At 39.6% G+C, this 25,416-nt stretch overlaps 1 protein-coding gene across 3 annotated transcripts in view; it reads right to left on the bottom strand.

Moving 5' to 3' along the window:
- ITSN1 (intersectin 1) overlaps window positions 1-24,930 on the bottom strand; it is a gene marked incomplete at its 3' end in the record, with an annotated part of 109,631 nt that extends 84,701 nt beyond the window's left edge. For all 3 annotated transcript variants that reach the window (XM_080614392.1, XM_080614390.1, XM_080614391.1), the window contains exons 1-8: window positions 24,898-24,930; window positions 21,047-21,139; window positions 20,279-20,342; window positions 5,689-5,849; window positions 4,053-4,232; window positions 3,326-3,419; window positions 1,671-1,771; window positions 964-1,027 (exon numbers count right to left, since the gene is read on the bottom strand). In XM_080614392.1, the coding sequence (XP_080470518.1) occupies window positions 964-1,027; window positions 1,671-1,771; window positions 3,326-3,419; window positions 4,053-4,232; window positions 5,689-5,849; window positions 20,279-20,342; window positions 21,047-21,139; window positions 24,898-24,925 (785 nt within the window). In that variant the 5' untranslated portion in view covers window positions 24,926-24,930. The remainder of the gene's footprint in view (window positions 1-963; window positions 1,028-1,670; window positions 1,772-3,325; window positions 3,420-4,052; window positions 4,233-5,688; window positions 5,850-20,278; window positions 20,343-21,046; window positions 21,140-24,897) is intronic.
- Between the last annotated feature and the right edge of the window lie 486 nt (window positions 24,931-25,416).

Genomic DNA, 25,416 nt, shown 5'->3' with positions numbered 1-25,416 from the left:
AGGACCAATTCCTTATCTCAGTAGACTTGGCAGTTTTAAATGTCAAAAGAGAGTTATGTTTAGAACTCCTCCACTACACTGACATCATTCCCTTGCCCACATAGCCTGCTTGAACACTGGCAACAAGCACAGTATTTTTTGGTTAATCATCTGCTGGATGATTGAGTTGATACTTTTTCCTTACAGTAGCTTTGTTAGGCAACAGAAGGAAAGAGTGTATTTTAAGATGTAACACAAACATCTGTGCTTAGCAAAGAAAGCAAGTGCAAATTAATTGCCACATTAAACTGAAAACACAGTTGAAACCCTCAAGCAGAAGTCAGACAGGTTAGTGAGTTGACAATGGTTTTCAAGCCATGGCGTAAAAAGTACGGCAGTTAATCAGAAGTAACATTCCATGTAACAATAAGAACATACTAAACTTCAGCAAACAAGAAGTTGAAAGCAAAACAAGAAGCTGAGACAAATCTTTTTCAAAGCCATTATTTAAAGTGTATGTAACTTGAGCCCCTTGGAAATAAGCCCTTATAAACTCATCTAAAAGGCAGAGAAGTCCCAAAAAAAAAGCAGGGATCTGGATTAAGCTTCCTTTTGTACTACCTGCGCAAATGTGTAAGTTTCACTGGTGCTGTACCACATACTGCCAGCGATGTGGAAGACGTAGGAGGCTCAACATCTGGTCTGCCTAAAAAACTCATAACTGAAACCCAACTTACAAAACATCTATGTGCATAGTGTAAAACATACTATTTTTAAATTTTAAGTAATATTAATATAAGCATATCAGTGCAGGTTTTGTTCTATAAAGTGTCATTTAACCAAAAGCACCACATAAAGTTATACATTAAAAAAGCAACATGTAATGATTTATCAGTGGAGGGAGACTGAAAAGGGGGAAAAAGCCCACAGTATTCAGTATAGAGGTTCAAGTACTGTTTCCAGTTTGGAAATTGATAGATTTACCATATTGTAGCCAACTGAGCCTGTGGTAAACTTGACTGCATAAGAATAGTTCTTGCTTGTGGACCTAACAAAGTGAAACAAAGAATAACAAACACATAAGCAACTTTCCTCTTTTCTTGCATTACCAGGTAGTTAATGCACAAGCAGAGCTTAGTTCTGAATAGGTAACACTGAAAAGATGTTATCAACATTAACTAGGCTCCCCCCACCAAAGGAAAAAAACAAAAAAAGCCCCATAACCCCTCCCCTCTCAACAACAGATTAAAAAAAAAGGCAAAAAAGGAGAAAAAAAAAAAACACCAAAAAAAAAAAGAAAGCTATGAAAGTCAAAGGAAGTAGAACTAAGGCAGTGTATCACTTCAGTTTGTTTCTGAAACTGGGTAGGCACCCTCACCAGTGGATGAGCTGAAACTGGAAATGGCTGCACAAGTTTTCACATAACCCACTGTACCCTTTCTAAGAATCATTTCCCAGCGCCAACGTACTTTACAGAAAATAAAGGAAAGAAGGTGATAAAATTATCCCAGCTAGAATGAATATTTGTTTCTAAACAAGATCATTAAGCAGTTGGGAGAGTCAAACAGAAAAATGTTGATGGCAACAACAGAGAGAGATGAGTTTTTTGCTATGGGAACAGCATTTTAAATGCTACTATAATTGGCTTTTTACAGATTGAAAAAAGGAAACGACAGAAACTGCTTCAATACCTGTTAAGTGTCCACTCATTGTTTTATCATGGCTATTGAACAGCTGTCTGTACTTCAGTCTTGATGACTGAGGTACAGCCCACTCTGCCACAGGAGGCACACTAGAATTAGAAAAAGGGTAAGAAGGGGGGGGAAAGATGATTTTAAATTTAATCACATGAAGCTAACAAGTACAACAACATGACATGCTGCACAGAGATCAAGTTTTATGCTCAATATGGTTCTTTTCACAAATATTCCCTTCTATTCCTGAAACCACAAAAGGTTTGATTTCTTGTTTGAAAACATTTATCATAATTCAGTATCTTAGAAGATGTTTTTTTGTAAAGTTGAATGAGAGGCCTAAGAGTTTTGCTTTTTTCTTTACTAGCAGAAAATTAAATAACCTAAACAGTTCACAGTGAAAAGCCTTTACATAAACATACAACAGGAAACACCTGACAACAGTCAGCAGAAAGTAATACCTCATTTTACCCAGTCTTTAACTGGTTGTGTTAGCCAAATAATTTATAAACTGATTAAGGAAAACAAATGTGAAATATACTGAAAACATTTTAAAAGTGCAAAAAACCTAAATTTTAAAGCAATCAATGTTCTTGTAATGGAGCTCAAATGACAAAAATAATATTCTCAGTTCTAATTAATTCACATAATAGGTTCTGTTGAGTGCTGTTATTTGTAGCTATGATTTCCTATGTTTAAAGGCTGACGAGTCTTCATACTGAAAACCAATGAGCACAGTTTTTCTGTCTTTAGGCACATTTAAACTTTGTCATTTTTTGTTAAGGCCGAAAAAAGACACACACAAAAAAAAAAAAGCAACCAGATTCAATAAGCATTTGTAACAGCACCAAATTACAGGTTAAAAAAAAAAAAAAAGAACCAAGCCCAGCAAATCTCTTTTCCCTGTTCCACTGAGCAGATAGCACGGTAAGATCTTTCAAGGTTGAGCTAAGAAGGATTATGTGAACACTCTCACTCTACTAATTGACCTCATATCCTATTTTTACATGACAACACCTGAAACAGCTAATACCTCTATTTCTCTTTTCTATTTCCAAACTATTGTGCTGAAATAATCCTCCATCATAGGAACAAAGCAAAACCAAGCTGCATCTTAGATAATGAAAACAAGAATTGAAACTTTAAAAAAAAAAGAAAAACCTGACTACTTAAGTTTTATCCATGTCAATTCCTCCCTCTCAAGTTTTGCCAGATTTGAAGGCTACTTTAGTCTTTACCTATATTTGTACCTTGATCTGTGAAGTAAGGTTACTATACATTAAGTAATGAAACTCTCCTTCATAGATACTCAAATGGTAGTTTTAGAGGAAAAAAGGCTGGAGGACAAAACAGTTTTACACAATGCAGATTATGCTTACAGAAGCAAACGCTTTTCTAAAAATTGTTTCCAAGAGTTTGTAAATAGTGTCAACACATACTGTAATAGTTAATTATTATATTTCAATGATTCATTACTCATGGAGCATTCCTTGTAAAACCACAGCATTCTATGAAATCCTGAAGTAGTATCTCAGCAGGAATTGATTTCTGCAAGTAAATATTATTTCAGAAAACAACTTTGCAAACGAGAAGTCATATTTCTAACTCTGAGAAACCAGATACACACATACACTCATTCCTTACCAACTTACCTAGCCACATCAAATGATTGTGCCTTTTGCAGTTTTGCATTTAGCTGTGATCCTGGACCAGATCTAGTAAAGGAAGTACTCTTTGGCAATGTGGCTGTAAATAACAGAATACATATATTATATTAACATTTTAAAATGTAGAATTTCAGTGTTGTTCAGTTAGTTTCTAACATCAAACACAAGCATTATGATTCTTTTGATGGTATCCCTTTTAAAATATTAAGATACACTAACAACGTCTAACAAAATAGGTGAAAACACACTTCCCTCATGCTTTTACTTTCACAGTTTATGCAGACACTGTTGATATCAAATTAGATTGGGATCAATCTAATTAGATTGTGTTAGAAAAGTCATATATAGTCCAGTATTTTAAAGTAATCCCAACAAACAGCAATACTTCAATGGTTATAAATAGATAGCAGAGTCCCATTTTCCATTTTGCTGGCAATCTAGATTTATCACACCACTCTTGTAACAGGGTTAATATTTCGCTCAACATGATCAACTGTTACAGCATGGTATGCCCATGTTTCTTCTTTGAACTTTTATAGAAGTTTGCTAACCAATTACATTGGGCTAAACCAAAGTACAGTCTTTACCCAAAGTCACTCTTTAAAGTAAGTTAGGATGGCTAATTCCATGTCTACTGTTCTCTGGACCCAAAGAAAATGGCAAAATAATTTGTTAATAGGAAAAGAGTAAACAAAGTCTCAGTGTAGCATACCAGGATGAGCAAAAGCAGGCAGAGGCTGTATAACAGCAGGAGCTCCATTAGCCAAGGGAGGTACTGCTGCTGCAGGAACAGAAGATACTAATGGTGGAGACATTCCTACTACTGGAATAGATGCCATTGGCACTGGGGCAACTGATGTAAGAGATGGCATGCTGGCAATGCCCCCAATACCTAAGGGCAAGAGAAGGAGATATTTTTTTCTAATCTAGAGACTCCTAATATGATACAACAATTGAACTGTAACCTGCAACCCAGCAGTAAAAGCAGAATTAAAGAGCAAATTGAAATGGAAACTTTCACACAACCCTTGAAAGAACTCTTACAGTTCACTGCACCATTAGCATGGCAGGGGAACATAAAACAACGCAGAAGGAACAACATAGCACTTTCTAATGTATGCATATAAGATCACATTGGATGCAACACTGACCAAAAAAGTCTATTAGCATTTGCTGAAGAAAAGAATTGTTTGCGTTGAACTAAATGAAGAGCAGCACTGCCAACTTCCAGTGAGTAATGAACCCAAAGCCTACATTTAGCCACAGCTGAAAAGAACAAGATTCAAGATAACTGCTTGCAGCCTATTGTCAAGATGAAACAGTGCAAAGCTAATATGGTAAAGCACAGTAATGAGGTATTTTAGGTGTATGCACAGTTGCATGGATAACAGGGAGGATAAAGAGTTCCAGTCATGCCAATAGGAATAAGGGTGTGTGCAAACAGCTGAGATCAAGTCTACAGTGACTGAGAATTAAAATCACAGGTTTTGCTGGTTTTCTTGTTCAATTTTATTATGCCTTTTCTCACTTAAGCCAATATTTGATCTCTTCAATTTCACTGATTTCTTACAGTCAGAAATAAAACTGTTTGTAAAACTTGCGGAAGCAACAACCGATCAAACAACATGGTTGCACACAGTTTATCAAATGCACTGCTCTTTTTTCTTAAGGACAGCAGTGATTCTCAGGCCCCAACCAAATTGAGTCACAGCGACAGCTAAAACAGAAAGGTAAAGAACAAAATACAGCAAAACATCAAGGTGTCAAACATGAGATTCAGCTTCATTTAGTTACTTTCCTCTCATCATCCCATTTTTCCTATTTTTACCTTGAAATGATGGCAACTTTGGCAGTGCTTAACCATGAGAACTGAATCAGCAGCTGTTCTAGCTAATCACAGTGCAGCGCTGTTTCTAAAATAACAGCAGAGGGATGCATTACTACCATGACTTGTAAAAAGTCAAAAAACCAGCTAATCTTGCCAAAGATGGAGATTCCTTGGTGATAGCAGTTCAAACAAAAACTCCATCACTTTGGAATGTATTAGCCCTCATATCAGATCCATCTTTTTTGCCCAGAAACACTTTTGTTTGGAACACACAGGGAGCAGTGTAAGGAGACCTGAAGCAAACAAGACCTCAGCTTATGCTACTCAGTATGGTTGGGTGATAAAAAGATGATGGGTTTTCTTGAGCACAAGCAGGCATGTGGCAGCATTTGGCTTTGAATTCACGTACTTTTAGAAGTATTTTTTCCTAAAAGTTTCTTTTAGAAACTGCAAAACAACAATCAAATTCAACTTAGGTTGCTACCATACAAGCTGACAAGAAGGAAAACAAAGACCTTACCAAATCCTGGGGCACTAGGCAGAGCAACAGGTGGCTGCTTCATGACAGGAGGCAGTGCAGATGGGAGTTGATAACCTTGTAGTTTTAATTTGATAAGTTTCATAGCTATTGAAAACTCCAACTGATCCATCCTCCCATCATTGTTCATGTCAGCTAGAGCCCTACAAAATACATGATTTTCATGCTTAGATTCTTAAATTATAAACTTCAGGAACTGACCTAAGACCATGCACACAAAGGTGTGTACGTTTAAGACTAATTAAGTTCCCTTAAAAATATTTATGCCAGGCTAAAAGTGATCATAAAACAGGACACTGTTTAAACCAAGAACTTCTTGGCATGATTAATGAATATTGTTTAATTCACTTTTCAATTCTTAGAAGAATTACAGTGGAGCATGTAAAGAAGAAGGATTAATGTAGTTCTACAAAAACCTTGCAAAATCACACAAATGAAAATACATGGTACTGCAAACAGCACCACAGAGAATCAAATTATTTAATCTGCAAATCTGCACTTTAGCTGCACTTAAAACATTCTTTAATTCTGTGCACTTTACTAAACACTTGTTACATCTGCAAGTGTACAAATGTTTTCAGTTAAACAACAGTACTCAAGATAAAACATTGAGCCTAGACCTTGAATAGGCTTTCATGCAAAGTAGTCTGACTTAATACAGTCTTCTTTTTGTTTCTTCATTTGATGGTTAAGAAAACCATGCTCAGCAGGGAACAGGGCTAGGCAGTTGGCGGGAGAGAAGCAGGAAGAATGTTAGTTGCTGCAATTGCAAACCAAAAAAACCAGAGTAAACGCACATTAGTAATGTGATTAGTTATAAACTTAGTTTTAAACATTATGCTTATTTCTTTGCATTCATTTGGAGAATTAAGTGCCCATTGCAGTATTGGAATAATACGCATTTGAAAGTTTGTGAGTACATTACATGTTATGGACACGACAACATAAAGGACCCTTGCAGTCTAGTTAAACTAGAGCTTTATGTCTGATCAAATCCCTGTCAAGGAAAGCTTTCATGCAAGTATGTGAAAAGTTATCAAAAAAGTACTGCAATAAATTGACAGTTATTTATAATTGAAACATAAATAAGTAGACAGCCAGGTAAATGCAATGGCAAAGCATTCACAAAAATTAAATCCCTCCCACCTCAGCCAAAAAAACCCTAGGAAAAGTCAATGAAGTGGCAGATCCCAGCAGCCGTTGCCACAGGCCAAGCATACATCTTAAGAGTTTCCTCTGGTTTAGATCACCAGTAGCATTTCCCCAAAAATAGAGACACTCCAACCCTTCCCAGTACTTTAAAGACTGTATTTTCAGCAGTGTCAACTGTCTTAATCCACTAATTTTAATGTCACAAGACTAAATAGTACTACTGACAACCTGGCAACAGTATCTAAAGAAGAGAAAGTCTGGTGAAGGAAACTGTAGACTCTGAGGCTTACAGTTAGAAAGAAAAGTACACATTGCACCACTTCCTGAAAGATGATTAATTACTACATATATTTCATTGCAGAACAAGTTTTGGATGTGAGAACTTCAAGGTGTTATTCCCTGAAGCTTCCTATCACAGAGCATTTTAATTTTCACACAGCACAATGTGATTCAAATTCAAGTTTCAGTCACGATCACTTAGTATGCAGTTCATCTGACAAATAATCAATAAAAATGATCCTTCTGTAGCAGTCAGACTTGATATATGATAGTCCAATCAGCAGAAGGAAGGCCAGCATGGCACACCTGGACCAAGAGAAGTACCAATTTGGAATGGGCATCTCCTCTTCTTTGCAGGACACCACTGCTTTAAAGTCTCAGCTTTTGATTACTCTTCCATGAAGAGCAAGCAACACACTAGCGCTTCCTGATGTAGTGGCAGGCTAAGTTAAAGTGGAAGATGCAATGGTTTTGTCTTCACACAACTTACAGAGAGAAGTGGGAGAACCCTACCGAAAGCAGAAAAGCCTTCCTCCTTTGAGTGTTAGCAACAAGGATAGACTGTAATAGCTGTTAATGATCAATGTATGTTATAAAATGAGAGTACAGTTACTTCTAGAAAATAGTTAAGAACACAAAGCAGGATTCTCATGTTTTGTTACTGAGGTTGTCCGTATTTGATTAATTCTGAAGTACAATGGCTTTTCCTGGACATAAAAATACTAAGAGTTTATTAGCTTCCATTTTATTCTTCTGTCCAGTGGGGTGTATGTACCACAAGCCACTATATATAAACCTGCAAAAAGATTGCATGTATGTAGTATGTAGTGCTTTTCTTCCTATACAATGAAATGGGTATAAACCTCAAAAAAATGTTTATTATCTCTCTAAAATTTTCTCTACAATCAATTTGTTTGTATCAACTCAAAATTCCTGTAAAAAGTCCAAATTAATTTTTAAGGATTTCACAGCTTAACTATGACAATTAAGACTATCCACTCTGTTTATTTTTCAACTGCAGTAAGTAAGTGTCCCACAACATGCTGTAGAATTTTTGCTGCCCAAAATCACTTCTTAGGCTTACAAGGAATAGTATTACTCAGTACATTTTAATTTTCTTCTTCATACACCTTTTACTTTTTACAATCAAAACAGTTCATGTAACATCTATTAGTCACCACCTACTAACAGCAATATTAGAAGTTGTCCTGGGTTCAGCAGTAGCAGTCAGTTTTTTCTCCTTTTTAGTAGCTGTTGCAGCACTGTGTTTTTGACTTTCAGCCTCGGAACAAAGCTGATAACAACTGATGTTTAGACTGACCAAAGACTTTGTGAGTCTCATGCTCTGCCAGGGAGGAGGAGGGGCCGGGAGGAAGCAGGGACAGGACGCCTGACCCAAACTAGCCAAAGAGGTATTCCATACCACAGCACGTCATGCCCGGGGATGTAACTGGGAGCTACCCGGAAGGGCACGTCCTCTTTTCGGTCGGGCTCTTTTCCGGCGAGCGGTATCATATTTTCTTCCCTTGTTATTTCTCTTATCATTATTATTATTGGTGGCAGCAGTAGTGATTTGTGTTATACCTGAGTTACTGGACTGTTCTTATCTCAACCCGTGGGAGTTACATTCTTTCGATTCTCCTCCCCATCCCTCTGGGGAGTGGGGGGGGAAGTAGACTGCGTGGTTCTAATTTACAGCCGGGGCTTAAACCACGACAGTTCTTTTTGGCGCCCAACGTGGGGCGCGAAGGGTTGAGATAACGACAGATCTGACCGGAGTGTGTCTAATCGTATTTGTGATAAGCATTCAGTGTTTTAGATTAATAGTCACTCGTCACAATGCTGATTTATTGGCTCTCAAAGTTGTTGTTTTTGATCTCACAGTCTCAATATGCTGTAGGTTACTTAGAGCCGGTATTTGCTGTGTTGGTGTTTTTCAAGTGTGGGGCTTGGGCTAAGGTTGTTGTCTCGTTGTATTTTGTAGCAATGACTTGTAATACAATAGAAGGATTGATCATGAAACTGATCTGGCTTGTGTTCCCAGTGTGGTCACCACCTTTATACTTTGGGAGGTATATAATACAAATGCTTAGCAACTATACATCTTTTTTCTCCTTCCTGGGTGGTCAACCTATGAAGGAGACATTCTTTTACCCTCCCAGTGCCCCTCCCAGACCGTTTACAGCATCGTTTGAGAGTTTTGAAATTTTTGAGTGGCCTTTTAATATTGTTGAGACCTGTTTGCTGATTGTGATGGGGGTCACCATGTTGGCACGCATACAGAGTGTGTTTTGTCCACAACCATTACGTCTGATCTCAAGAGTTAAGCAGAGTCGGGTTTGGGTCTTGTCTGGGGTTAGACGACAAAATAGGGGGACCGAGAGATTTTCCCCAAGGCTGGACAGCCATGAGTGGCAAGGTGTGTGGGATAGTATGGGCAAGTATCTAGGTCAGTGGGCCCCTCCAGTGTTTTGGAATTTCACCACCGAACAACTGCAAAATCCAGAAGAATTAGTAAAACACTTAAATGAGGTGTGCTGTCATCCTGGTCATACCAGAGAGGGACAAATCATGTCAACGTGCTGGGGCTTGGCCTATGCCTACCGGGCCTTGTTCAACGCTATCCAGCACCTTCAAAAGGGAAAAAATGTCCCTGGATCTGAGAGCGAAGCAACAGACAGCGCAGCTTCTCCAGCTCCGAGCACAGCAGCTACACCACCCCCAGCGACAAGTACAGCCACTACTCAAACTTCGACTGCAACAGACAGCGAAGCTACCCCAGCTCCAACCACAGCAGCTACACCACCCCCAGCAACAAGTACTGTTGCTACTCAAACCACAGTGATGACTGCAGCTAAACCAGAGGACCAATTCGTACCAATATCGATTGCCCCTCTACGCAAGAGAAAAAGCAAAAAAGAGGCAAGAAGGGTGAAGCGAGATGAAGAAACAATGTATTCACCACTCAGGACAGCATCTGGTCAGGAGTCATCATCACATGACGAAGAAGAAGAAGAGGTGACTTCTCGACCTCGGACCTCAACCGAGCTACGGAATATGCGAAAAGATTTTACCCGTCAACCAGGGGAGCACATCATCACCTGGTTGCTGCGATGCTGGGACAATGGGGCCGATGGTCACGAACTAGGAGGTACGGAAGCCAAGCAGCTGGGATCACTTGCTAGAGAAGGGGGAATTGACAAAGCAATTGCAAGAGAGAAAAAGTCCCTCAGTCTTTGGAGGCGGCTCTTGGCAGCTGTGAAAGAAAGATTTCCATACAAGGACGATGTTACGAGTCGTTCGGCCAAGTGGACTACTTTAGACAAAGGCATCCAGTCTCTGAGGGAATCAGCCATCGTAGAGATGATTTATCACATCAAACCGAATAACGGAGATATACCCATAGACCCAGATGAAGTCGAATGTACACGACCCATGTGGCGAAAACTTACACGGAATGCACCGTCATCGTATGCCCATTCATTGGCAACAGTAACCTGGGGTGACATAGTAACACCAACAGTGGATGAAATGATTCATAAACTCCGAGAGTTCGAAGACAATCTCACCCCTTCCATCATCTCAGCTGTGGAAAAACTGTCCCAGGATGTCAAACAATTGAGGGACGATCTATCTGATTTATCCAGCTCCTCACGTGTACCAACATACGTCTCAGCTGTTAACAAAAGACGTCCTATTGTTCGAGACAGAAGATATAGAAGGCAAACACCACGGGCCACCCTATGGTTTTACCTGCGGGATCATGGAGAAGACATGACGAAGTGGGATGGAAAACCTACTTCAGCTTTGGAGGAACGGGTGCATGAATTGAAAATAGGAACAAGGGTCAAGACTAATCATCCCATGAGAGCTGCGGCTTCAGTCTCTGGTGAGCAGGTTCCCAGATGGAGCGGAAGAGCTGATTTTACTCCAGCTCCTATGATAACGAAGAATAATCCCTTTCAATACGACTTAGGTGTCCAATGTTGTGATGACTGTTAGAGGGACCCTGCCTCCAGCCAGGTGGAGGTAGGGGATAATCGGATTTACTGGACTGTGTGGGTCAGATGGCCTGGCACATCAGTCCCACAGAAGTATAAAGCTCTCGTAGATACCGGTGCACAGTGTACCCTGATGCCGTCAAGCTGTCAAGGGGTGGAACCCATCTATATCTCTGGAGTGACAGGAGGTTCCCAAGAGTTGACTGTACTGGAGGCTGAGATCAGCCTGACTGGAAGGAAATGGCAAAAGCACCCCATTGTGACTGGTCCAGAGGCTCCATGCATCCTCGGCATAGATTACCTCAGGAGAGGGTACTTCAAAGACCCAAAAGGGTACCGATGGGCTTTTGGTATTGCTGCTTTGGAGACTGAGGAAAATGAGCAGCTGTCCACCTTGCCTGGTCTCTCAGAGGATCCTTCTGTTGTGGGGTTGCTGAAGGTCGAAGAACAACAAGTGCCAATCGCGACCGCAACAGTGCACCGGCGGCAATATCGCACCAATCGAGACTCCCTGATTCCCATCCATAAGCTGATCCGTAGTCTGGAGAGTCAGGGAGTGATCAGCAGGACCCGCTCACCCTTTAATAGCCCCATATGGCCAGTGCGAAAGTCTAACGGAGAGTGGAGACTAACAGTAGACTATCGTGGCCTGAATGAAGTCACACCACCATTGAGTGCTGCCGTACCGGACATGCTAGACCTTCAGTATGAACTGGAGTCAAAGGCAGCCAAGTGGTATGCCACGATTGATATTGCCAATGCATTCTTCTCAATTCCTTTGGCAGCAGAGTGTAGGCCACAGTTTGCTTTTACTTGGAGGGGCGTCCAGTACACTTGGAACCGACTGCCCCAGGGGTGGAAACACAGCCCTACCATTTGCCATGGACTGATCCAGAATGCACTGGAACAGGGGCAAGCTCCAGAACACCTGCAATACATTGATGACATTATTGTGTGGGGTGATACAGCGGAAGAAGTCTTTGAGAAAGGGAGGGAAATAATCCAAATCCTGCTGAAAGCTGGTTTTGCCATAAAACGGAGTAAGGTCAAGGGACCTGCACAGGAGATTCAGTTTTTGGGAATAAAATGGCAAGATGGACGTCGCCAGATCCCTACAGATGTGATCAACAAAATAACAGCAATGTCTCCACCAACTAATAAGAAAGAAACACAAGCTTTCTTGGGTGCTGTGGGGTTCTGGAGAATGCACATCCCAAATTACAGTTCGATTGTAAGCCCTCTCTATCATGTAACCCGGAAGAAGAACGATTTTAAATGGGGCCCTGAGCAACAACAAGCCTTTGAGCAAATTAAACGTGAGATAGTTCATGCAGTAGCTCTTGGACCAGTCCGGAACGGGCCAGATGTAAAAAATGTACTGTACACCGCAGCCGGGGAGAATGGTCCTACCTGGAGCCTCTGGCAGAAAGCTCCAGGGGAGACTCGAGGTCGACCCCTCGGCTTTTGGAGTCGGGGATACAAAGGATCTGAGGCCAGCTATACCCCAACTGAGAAAGAGATACTGGCAGCCTATGAAGGGGTTCGAGCTGCTTCGGAGGTGATTGGCACTGAAGCACAGCTCCTCCTGGCACCCCGGTTGCCCGTTCTGGGCTGGATGTTCAAAGGCAGGGTCTCCTCTACACATCATGCAACCGATGCGACATGGAGTAAATGGGCTGCACTAATTACACAACGAGCTCGAATAGGAAATCCCAGTCGTCCAGGCATTCTAGAAGTCATCATGGACTGGCCAGAGGGCAAAGATTTTGGAATGTCACCAGAAGAGGAGGTGATGCGTGCTGAAGAGGCCCCACCATATAATAAACTGTCAGAAAGTGAAAAGCAGTATGCCTTGTTTACTGATGGGTCCTGCCGTATTGTGGGAAAGCATCGGAGATGGAAGGCAGCTGTATGGAGTCCTCAAAGACAAGTTGCAGAAACTGCTGAAGGGGAGGGTGAATCGAGTCAGTTTGCCGAGGTGAAAGCCATCCAGCTGGCCTTGGACATTGCTGAACGAGAAAAGTGGCCAGTACTTTATCTCTATACTGACTCATGGATGGTGGCAAATGCCCTGTGGGGGTGGTTGCAGCAATGGAAGCAGAGCAACTGGCAACGCAGAGGTAAACCCATCTGGGCTGCTGCACTGTGGCAAGATATCGCTGCCCGGGTGCAGAACCTGGTGGTGAAGGTACGCCATGTAGACGCCCATGTACCCAAGAGTCGGGCCACTGAGGAACACCAGAACAACCAACAAGTGGATAAAGCTGCTAAGATTGAAGTGGCTCAGATGGACTTAGATTGGCAACATAAAGGTGAATTATTTTTGGCTCGGTGGGCCCATGACACTTCAGGCCATCAGGGCAGAGATGCAACATACAGATGGGCCCGTGATCGAGGGGTGGACTTAACAATGGACACTATTGCCCAGGTTATTCATGAGTGTGAAACATGTGCTGCAATTAAACAAGCCAAACGGTTAAAGCCTCTTTGGTATGGAGGACGATGGCTGAAGTACAAATATGGGGAGGCCTGGCAGATTGATTATATCACACTCCCACCAACCCGCCACGGCAAGCGCCATGTGCTTACCATGGTGGAAGCAACCACCGGATGGCTGGAAACATACGCTGTGCCCCATGCCACTGCCCGGAACACTATCCTGGGCCTTGAGAACCAGATTTTGTGGCGACATGGCACCCCAGAAAGAATTGAATCAGACAATGGGACTCATTTCCGGAATAACCTTATAGACACTTGGGCCAAAGAGCATGGCATTGAGTGGGTATATCACATCCCCTACCATGCACCAGCCTCTGGGAAAATCGAACGGTACAATGGGCTGTTAAAAACTACACTGAGAGCAATGGGTGGGGGAACTTTCAAGCATTGGGATACACACTTACCAAAGGCCACCTGGTTGGTCAACACCAGAGGATCTGCCAACAGGGCTGGCCCAGCCCAGTCGGAACTTTTACATATTGTAGAGGGGGACAAAGTTCCTGTGGTGCACATGAAGAATTTGCTGGGGAAGACAGTCTGGGTTATTCCTGCTTCAGGTAAAGGCAAACCCACTCGTGGGATTGCTTTTGCTCAGGGACCTGGATATACTTGGTGGGTAATGCGGGAAGATGGGGAAGTCCGATACGTACCTCAAGGGGATTTGATTTTAGGGGAAAACAGACAATGAACTCAATTGTACGCTGTTGCCTGCTATAGCCATCAACTAGAAGTCTGCAGGGCACCAGCGACTGGCCCTGACTTCCCTCCGACCATCATCCCAACAGAGAATGAACTTTGATAGAACCGGATGAGTTCTACAGTGAAGGAACGATCAGCATCAGCAGACAACGATCCAACACTGCACACAGCCTCTCCTGCCCTGAAAGACTGTTACAAGAGATGGAGCCCAACATCATGAACCGAACGGACTCAGTAGCTTTATAGGAATTGGTCCGTGCACTAAGATAACAGTGCACTGAAATGAGAGTGAGGGTATATGGAAAATGTGGGATCTGAGCATGACGTGAATGGTATGGAATAAGGGGTGGATACTGTCCTGGGTTCAGCAGTAGCAGTCAGTTTTTCTCCTTTTTAGTAGCTGTTGCAGCACTGTGTTTTTGACTTTCAGCCTCGGAACAAAGCTGATAACAACTGATGTTTAGACTGACCAAAGACTTTGTGAGTCTCATGCTCTGCCAGGGAGGAGGAGGGGCCGGGAGGAAGCAGGGACAGGACGCCTGACCCAAACTAGCCAAAGAGGTATTCCATACCACAGCACGTCATGCCCGGGGATGTAACTGGGAGCTACCCGGAAGGGCACGTCCTCTTTTCGGTCGGGCTCTTTTCCGGCGAGCGGTATCATATTTTCTTCCCTTGTTATTTCTCTTATCATTATTATTATTGGTGGCAGCAGTAGTGATTTGTGTTATACCTGAGTTACTGGACTGTTCTTATCTCAACCCGTGGGAGTTACATTCTTTCGATTCTCCTCCCCATCCCTCTGGGGAGTGGGGGGGGGAAGTAGACTGCGTGGTTCTAATTTACAGCCGGGGCTTAAACCACGACAGAAGTCTAACTTAGGAAAAAAACATGCTGCAGGTCTTACAAACCCAAAACATTCAAGAAGCAAAAGGTATTTGGAATGTTAGAATGTCAAAAACTTAATGGCTAAATGTATATTTTGAAGTGCTGTCTTTTGTGGGGTTTGCACTAGACACTGAACTGACATACACTGAATGAATACTGAGGGTAAGAAAGCCTCATTAGAAAATTAAGACTGAAGAACACTGGAACCCAGGAGTAGATAATTCGATTCATTTAACTGATGCTTACAAACAGACAGCACCTTTTTGAAGGCAACCAAAGAAAAATAGAAAATATTCAACAAGTAAAATGTGTGGTGTTTTCAATGAAAGTTCAGTTCAGTATTGGCTTATCCATTCTTCTGTCAAATGCCCAGTGGAAATGGGGAGTGAAAAACGGGCTTGTATGGCTAGCAAGTTGAAGATGTGCATAGGAACAAAGCTAGAGAAATTGATCCTGATAAAGCTATTCTAGCAGATTTTGGACTGCACTCGAAGAAGTCAGTGGTCTTCCCAAAGATAGCTTATTCTTCAACATACAGAGAAATCAGTAAGCTCCATAATGACCAAATGGCACCAACAGCTCAAATAAATAGTCACAAAGTTCCCTAAATCTTTGCTTTTAAGCAAAGTAATTACACAAGTTGTATTTATAATAGTCTTATTTGTTCAACCTAACAGACTTCTACAACTGCAAATATTCTGACTTATAAAATTTAAGCCTTTCCATTACTAAAGCACAGGCAGAGTCCCTCAATAATGGTCATGAAAATACAGTAAGAGTAAACAGCATAATGTAGGCATCCTTGATTGTGCAGGCACTGTTTACAGAGTGTACTGCCAGAATACAGTAAGTCTTTGCACTCTACATAAGAAAATATTAATTGTCCAGTAAGAAGAAACTTTGATGTACACCAGTTTCTTTGCTTTAACTGAAATCCTATTCACATAATCATCAGTAGCTTTTAATTTTATGTCTGACCACCTGTTCAACTCATTTACTCTACATCAACGGCTTTGTTATTTAAATTAACAGCACAAATTTGTGAGAAAAATTATGTACACACTACAGAATTTATACACATTCTTATAGGATGCTAACAAAAATCAGCGTGTCTTACAAAATCTTTAGTGCAAGAATAAGACAAATTTTAATTTCGAATTACTGAGCCTAGTATCATGCTGTCAGATTGCAGTGCTATTTTTGAATAAACATCACCTTAAATGCAGTGAGTGGCTGACCGTACACACTACCTGCTCTGCTTCTAATGAAATTTGGAAGAATGTAATGTTCTTAAATTTGTTTCATTTAAGGTCTGGCCGGAACCAGTGCAGAGCAGTAAGTGGATTAAACCTTGACTAAATATTTATCATATTTTATACAACAGGCTAGTGATTATAACAGGGGTTTTCTAATGAGAATAGCTGCAGTGGGCTTCATCAAAATACTAGGTTTCAGGTGTCGACAAAACTGTTCCTCTGCAGATCTTTTCCCCTTCCTTTATCTCCTCTTTTCTGCAGAATGCATTCTGCATTTACAAGGCACAGAAACTGAGCATATACAGGGGGGTTTTTTCCATCAGATATGATTATGGCCAGCCTATAAAATGCCTACCTCCACGAAAATAACACAGAGTGTTAAAACAAGGAAATCTCCTTGCAGTTCAAAAAAATCTGGATTTATTTAGCTTTACATTCCCATATTAGATTATACAATCACATGTTGCATTATAAAATGCAGATGTAATTAGTGAGGAGAAATTACATCTTTAGCATCAGTCATTTAATCAATACGTGTAGTAAGACTTACAACTCATAACCTCATATAACCTTACACCTCATATAAGTGTGAAAGTACAACCTTTTACTCCCACACTTGGACACAAATTTAAGAAGGTTTGAGAAGCATACGTCAGAAATGAGTAAGTTAACCAATGGCTTTAGTCTGTCCTGAAAAAATAAGTTAACTCTAAATGCACGAAAACCAGACGGCATTGATTATTTTAGTTCTCATTTAATTCCAGAGAAACAGGCTACATAGAAGTTGCTTTTTGAGGCCACCATTCATAACAGGTTCAGAAGAAAGCCAGATTATTGCCTGCTTAAAAACAGTTATCTTCCAAGCCACTGCAGTCTCAATTCAAAGCCTACTTAGAGCCTTCTTAATAGATTACCATCTTGGCAGACTCTAAAGCCTGTAAAAGGTAGAACAGTAAGTATGTTGTCATGACAGACCTTAATAATTCCAGTAATTTGCTCCACTGAGGTCCTGGAGACTTCTTTTTTCTTTAAATGAACGATGAGTAGAAGGGACACAGGAATTCTCAATGCTAAAAATCATGGAGGTGCGATTTTTAAGGAACATGAATTCTGGGGAAGCTTTGATTAATAGCAGAAAGAAATTACAAGATATACTCCTTAGTGTGTCCTCTTATAAAACAATTACACCAACTGCAGAATATTCTCGAAGCAGCTCTTGAGGCAGAAGACATATAACTGGTACTTCAGCTACCTAGCTAGCATTTCCTGAAGTTCCAGTGAAAATAATTTTTTCATGATACCAAAAGGCAATTAAATTTTAATTAAAATTAAAGACAGTGAAAATTCTTATATTGCTCATGCAATGAAACAATGTCACTCATGAAATAATATATTTGGAAACTCAGAGAGCTAGAAGGTTTGCTTTTACTGCGAAGAGCTCTGAAAGCAGTATGGCAAATCACTCATTGGGCCAATCCCTTTCCAGTTGCGTTTTTCTGTACAAGAGCTTTTATAGCCAATGAAACAGATGAAACTTTGTATTAACATAAGCCTGTCTACATATAGCTGTAGGTAATCCTTCATGAAACAAATGCTAAGCTCTTAGGTGGCAGGCCCATTAATACTAGCAACTGCATTCGCAATAACTCATGAAGAATAGGAAAACACTTCAAAAACACAACATACACACACCTACATATTTCTAGGATCAGAAAATTAATTTGAAGAGTTTCACAAGTTGCTCTAACTCAGATAAACAAGTTTCCTTACTTAAAGACTGTTGTACCTCCCGTTCTCTCCCACGAGTAACTATATTCTATCTTCAAAAAAAAAAAAAAAGAAAAATATTCATCTAGTCAAGAAATAGAGAACACAGACATGAAAGAAGTTTTATGCAGCTCATCTGTCTCAGAGATTTTGGGATCTTTACTCCAGAACTCCCCCGCCGTTGAAATACTCATGGATCTATGTCCATGTTAACAGAGATTTAGATAGGCAGCATCAGAGTATTGCTATTAATCCACAAAGCAAGTGTGCCCCTTTGAGATCTTACCCCTGGCAGCTAAGACAAGCAATGATTCACATTTTTCTATGAAGTCTTGAGCATATTGTGACATCCTCTGCAGCCTGCAAAGGACTTCTTGCCACTAAACAGTCTGACTTCTAATGTTTCTGTGGTACAGCAGTAATCTGTGATAGGTTACAAATAAACATTTACTGATAGATCAAAAGAGTTAAATCATTTAAGTTGTGGGAATAAAAGGAGGGAGGTTCCTTTTTTTTATTTTCTATTTTTTATATTTTATGTTTAAGGGGTCTTACTACCACTATGCAATTGCTCTCCTACTTGGTTATTCTAATTCCAACTGGGAATATATACAAGCAATCTAGATTTTTACTTAAATATTTACTTTTCTTACTTCAAAGGTGACTGAAAAAGGGAAAGAGACAGTGAGAAAGGCACATCTACATGCTTTTTTATGATTTATAAAGGCAGCATGAATAAATTTTAGTTCAGCTTTATTTAAAAAATGTGCAAGTTCAGGTCTTGTCTCTATGACAACTACGGAACTAGTGGAATGATTCCTTCCCTCTTAAGAGGCTGAAAAACTGAATAATTCAGAGAGGAAGAGATTTTTAATCAGACTATTTACAATCGTTCAGTTTTGTTAACACCTATTTAACACTAACACCTATGGAACATTTTTTGAAGAAAGGATGCCTTGTTTAAGTCAAAACTTTTTTCCTTGTTTAATTAAAAGGCAAGAGAAGTTCCAAAGGGACATTTGAGCTTTCACTGCATCTAAGGCAAATAAGATAACCAGATCAGATTTGGTATTTATAAGATAAAGACAATTTTAAAAGAAAATAAGCTATTTATTTAAAAGCCATGTAAATCCAGCAATGTAAACCCCATGTTTCCAAAGCAATTGTTTTTCTTGCAAGAAAAGAATTCTTTTCTCTCTCCAGTCAGAGCAACATTCTGCCTTTAGAAATCTTTACTACATTAAAACACTTTTATAACTGCAACACACTACTCTTTCAAATAGTTAAAAACAGAGGAAAAGTTAACAAATTTTGAAAAAGTTATCTATCCCTCTGCTGCTTTTTTCAAATCTAGAATTTGACCAGTATTATTTCACTCTGTCTAGCACCAAAGTCTTAGTAGTAATATAATTAATATAAATTATGAATAATCTATGCAAGTTAACATGTCAAAGTCTGGCAGGGTCATATAATTTGGAGCAGAATTACAATCCTGAACAAAGAAACTGGCAGATTGTAGAAATGTATGTGATGTGTAATATATAGCAATGGAGATTCTGATCTGTCTAAACTCACCAAAGAACAGTAGAAATTTCAAGCTTTCAAGCTGTACCTCCAACTACAATGGCAATAGTCTATGCCAGTCTTAATTTTTGTAACAAACTTTGCAAGGTTTGTACAAGGTCTCCCAGTAGAGGATTTTTAATACTAATTACTGTGCGTAGCGACAGTATTAGTATGGTTTTAATAAAGTTGAAAGCATTTAGTAATTTGAAAACACAGTTGCAAATCGCCAACTTTAAAAATGCCATTTGCAGAAGAATGCCTGCTTCCAATAACTGAACTAGTAACTAAAAAACACAGCTGAAACATACCACAAAACATTGCCTTGTAGACCTTTCAAATGCACACTGAACTAAATTGGTGATTTTAAACACCAGACTGTGAAATATAGTTACTGTCCTGGTCTGTACCAGTAAACTTCATTCTATGACACAACTGCAATTCTCCCATCCCCTCCCATATACTCACCATATCTGTGCTAATACTGGTTGAGGTAACCCAGATTGAAAAAAAAAGTTTCTAGCTTGATCACCTATAAAATAAAGAGGACATCATTTTAGAATATGCTAAAAATACTTGCAAGAAGAAAGAGGAAATAATGAGTCAGTTCCTTGACCATCCCCAGCCTATTCGCTGAGTGCAGTGTAAGGAACTGTGAAAGCCTTGAGGCTTTGCAAACACTCTTCAGCTATAGCCAAAACATCCAAAACACAGCACCATACAGGCTGCTGTGAGGGAAGTTAAACTCCATCTCAGGAAGACTCAGCACAGTGAGCTAATTCACAGAGCACATCAAAAGCACTATAAATATCACCAGGCATCAGGGTGATTCCACATCCTAAATTCCAACTCTACAGTTTGTAAGTATCAGCTGGCTCTACACAATAGAACTGCTTTATAGAGCAGTTATAGAGTTATAAATAATTATAGATCATTTTAATCCTACTTACAGAAAAATCAAGTGGCATAAACCAGGTATATAGCTGGTAAGTGTCAGAAAAACACCAGAAAATATCAGAAAAGATGGGGTTGATGTGGCAAAGCATCGGGAAAATTGGATATTAATTTTTCATTTAGGCAACATTTTCATTTATGCAATTATTCATTTTAAAAGCAAGATCTGCCCAATTTTATAAATTCGCATGCCCAAATGTCTCCCAGGCAACTCCCTCCATATTTAAGCTCATTAGTTAAGACTTTATTAAATGAAATTAGAAGTGAAAACTATTTCATTACCAGTGATAAATCCAGATGTTGGTTTCAGACTGTGGAACTGCTGATCATGTTTAGCTCTCTCCTCCACAGTAATAGCCCAGATATCCAGGTTGCCTAGTTCAAAAGAAATGGAGAAATAAAATCAAGAAACATTATCTAAAAGCTACACTATTTGTATTTCTCAGTGTAATTATATCATACTGGACCTCTGAAAATAACATACACACAGAAGCCATTCATCCAAAGTCTATAGTTGAAGCTCTCTGAATCCTTAAATAGCCAGTTAGGACTTACGAACTTTCCAGAACTATGTGTTACCAAATTAAGATGACTGCTGAGCACTGACTCATTTAGCTACCAGGCTACTTAAAGTGCAATCAAACTTACAGATGGGCTATTAAAAGACAACATCAGCACACCAGAGGATATAATGCAGATAGTTCCTAACACTAGATATTTAGGGGGTGGGAGATCATTTGCCTCTCAGAGCATACACAGCTGAAATGCAAGTTCTTTTAACTGAAAAGATGCCTCAAATAATCAGTTGTGTACTACATGGTTTTGTACTATTCTAAGAGAAGAATTCTCCTTACTTGTCTAGGAAAAGTGTGATTCAACCAGATAGTAAACATTTCTCATGGGCAACAACAGCACAGGAAAGTGTGCTCCTCATTCTTCTGAGAATAAGAAATCTGAGTAAAAATATGTTACACAGACCAGATTCTTCATATCACACTCATAAATTAGAGGTGAATATTTAGTTTACATTAAGATGTACTACTCTTCCCCAGTGCAATGCTTCCACAATGCTTTCTCTATTTTTGCAGCAGTTTCTCTCCTCTCTCTCCTCTTGCAGGCTTTTCAATTCTATCCTCCAGATTATTTGTACTCAGAGCAAACATATTTCAACTTCCACTAGAGACCTCCAGGCCTCCAATGAACTCTCTAACACTGTGTTTCAGGTTTCTCTCAACAATTTCTAACAAGTACAAATCCTGGTTTTAACATCTCTACAAGTACATTGCACCAGTGTATCTTCCTGTAACTCCTACACTATAGGAATGTAGTGATATGAAAGCATCCAGTTAATGGAATCACTGTTTTATTGAAGTAATAGTAAAAGATAAAATGTAGACTTGCAGAAAAATTGAGAGGAGATCCAGCATTCACTCTGTCTCAGCATTAAATTCTCAGAGATTAAATTTCAGGTAATAAGGTCTACAAAAAATTTACAGCAAGTATTTCAAACTACCTGAAGCATATAGTAAGATAATATAATAAGTAATATAACTGCTTGCAGAACAAGACTCAGCAGTCATGAAGAACATGAAAATTCCCTGTCTCCTGAATTACTGCTATTTAAAATCTACTTTCATGTGGCAAAATGTACTTTGGAGAGAAAAGGAAGCCAACAAGGGAAAGAAAAACCTTCCTTTAAATAGTAGATTTCATTAACAAAAGAAAAAAAAAACTATGTTCTTGGTAAAAAATTATCATCTCAGTTTCAGGTAACCTATGTATTCCTAGAAGTAGACAGGCTAATAATATCTAATTCAATGAAAGGATGTATTAAGATTAGTCCAAAACTTCAAGAATGTTAGTGATTAAGCTCACAGAAGCACTGTAAACAGATTTCATGGCTGTGCTCCCTGTGGGGATGGAACAGGATTCTTCTTTGGATATGAACATCCTAAAGCACGATAGTTCAGATAAGCAATTATCTCCCCCATCTTCTCATGAACTCTTGACAGGAGGAAATGAATAGTGTTGATCAAGACTTTATGACCAATATGCAGACTAAGCCAACTAGAAGCAGATGAACATCTCTCCTTGTATTGGAAATGACTGCTCCTGCCTAAGATCCTAAGACCGGATGTGGCAGCTTACACAAAGAGGGAGAATTTCTTGAATATAAAGCAGAAAGACAAAAAAACCCAAACAAAGAAACCAACATGAAATTTGCAATGATTTACTGGCTCGCTCTCTCTCAATTTGAGGTATGCATGACTCCAATACCAAAAAACCCAACCAACTCTCCACTGCCAAACAACAAAATACCCCAAACTCAGCTATTCCTATCCTTTATCAAAGAAGGCAGTAAAACACAAAACTAAAAACTCTTATGGCATGAGGTAACTAAAAATGTATTCTATTAACTATTTTATCAACCAATTTTGTTGATCTGTTCTCTGGAGTCCCTGTAACTGGAACACATGCACAATTGTCAATATTTACTCTTCCAGATAGAAATTCAGTTGGTATTGAAACAGTAAATCTCCTTTCGGATATCTATGGTGGGAAACAAATATCAAAGGAGCCAATCTTAAACCAAGCAAGACTAGTAGCTTCTCTTCAGTCAAAAAAATACGGCTGGCATCTCCAGCATTGCCTTATTTCTATCTTTTGTTATTTGAGAAAACAATAAGAGTTATGGGAGGACATGTGGCAAGATCTTACTCAACACTAAGCCATCGTGCATGGTTTCAGATCCTGGATGCCAATACAGAGGAAGTTTGGCTTCTCAATACATTTGGATACAAAGAAGGCAGTCACCAAACCACAAAATTGACTCATAAGCAAGCTATTCTCCATGCAACAGCAAGCCTCTAACCATCTTTTCTTTTACATGGTTTAGCAATCCCCTCATCTGCAAAAGGGAAGCAGTGGGCTCTCATATGAAATGAGCACTTTCTTCTCCTGGACAAATCAAAAGAAGGTCAGGCATAGCACATTTCTCCCAACAATTACAAAAATCCGACCACGCTTTTTATTTTATTAGTCATCCTTAAAAGTAGCCGTGTTCTGGAATACAAATGAGTCACCCAATTCAAAAATTGGGTGCTGTGCTCTTTCCATACACAAGCTGACTTGAAAGATTCTTTAAAAAGAAAAGAAGTGAATTAAAACCAAAAAACATCATTACTGGTATTCACAAGGAGAGGGATACCAGATATTGCACATTTGGAGTGAGGGCTCTCCCAAGATGGAGACTGCATAAATCTTCTCTCCATCTTGTTTGGTGACTACAGGTAACAGAAAATGTTGCATTCTCTAAAGGATGATAAATTTCCCCATAAAAATCGGCATTTTCTTTACACCATTTGTTTCCTCTCACAACATTCTTAGACTTCTGCTGTCATTCTTCTAAGAGGAGGTACGATGCTACTTGGTAGGCTTGGTTCAAGTATGAATATCATAACAAACTCCCCTCACACTGCACTACAAATTAAAGCTACTCCAGAAACTACATTAGCCCCTTGCTTATTTCAGCTTCCTCTTTGTAGAGCAGTCTGATGCACTACACCTAGGCCCTTCCTGAATTTTTCAGAAGACTGAAGTTTGAGATGCTCTACCTTCCACAGTTATAAATGGAGAGCTAAAAAAAACCAGAGCACCTTTGTTGTAATCCAAACATGGGTTTTTAGGGACAATAAGGAAAAGAAATTTGAAGTGATAGTATCCATAGACATCTGCAGTACTTTTAGTAACTAGAAAGTTCAGGAATCCTCAAAGGAAAAAGCATTTCCACTTCTTAGTCATAACTAGTGCATAATGAGGCTATGTCCTACTGCCAGTGGCTGAGTGGCCTGGACCTATCTTCCCTACAGTTACAAACTGTAGGACTGTAATGGATCAATGCACAAAAAGGGATACAGCACAGCTTTTCTGTTTGACTCTTCTGAGATGTCTCTACAAAATTGTATGTTTTCTCTAATGGGTCTGCATAAACAACACAAATCAGATAAACTATCATCTCAGAAAGGTACCCCACAAACAGGAACACTTCCATAGAGAACATATTCAGAAAGCAGCAGATTTATGCAGAGTTTTTGTGTATCAGAATATTTCAGAATACACTATAAACAACTTACCCCCAAAAGGTGTTGGAAACTGAGCCATGGTTCTGTAGGTTTTAGCTTGTTAAGAGATGCCTAAGGAGAAAAACCAAAACAGGTAATCAATTACAGTATCCTCTATTTTCAATGTATTTTCTGTACTACCATATAATTAATTAATACAGCAAAAATAAAGGCAATGAAGAAGTAGGAGCATTTTAATACTATCAGCAAGAGCTGTTACAAGAGAACTGTCTTTTTTTTTGTACCATGCTATGCATCCATGAGTGAGTTTTCATACTAGCAAACAGCTACATTTCAGTCCTGTTCCAAGAATGCCCTCAAAAACAATCTTCACTTACAAATTATCAGTAGTGTAGTAAAGAACAGAGTTAAGTCAGCCACAATAGACAAGACCTCAGCAACACTGCTCAAGGCTATGTTACTTTACGGCATATTAGAGATCTGCTCGTACTTAAGAGCAAAATTGGCTCTATTTCCAACTGTTGAAAACATACAACATTGTCAGCGATCTGGTTTTTATTCCTGACAGAA

The sequence above is a fragment of the Psittacula echo genome (assembly GCF_963264785.1).
Source record: "Psittacula echo genome assembly, chromosome: 3".
In the NCBI taxonomy this organism is placed as follows: Eukaryota; Metazoa; Chordata; class Aves; order Psittaciformes; family Psittacidae; genus Psittacula; species Psittacula echo.
The sequence above is the reverse complement of the archived record's forward strand: the minus strand, read 5'-3'. Positions and strand labels throughout refer to the sequence as shown.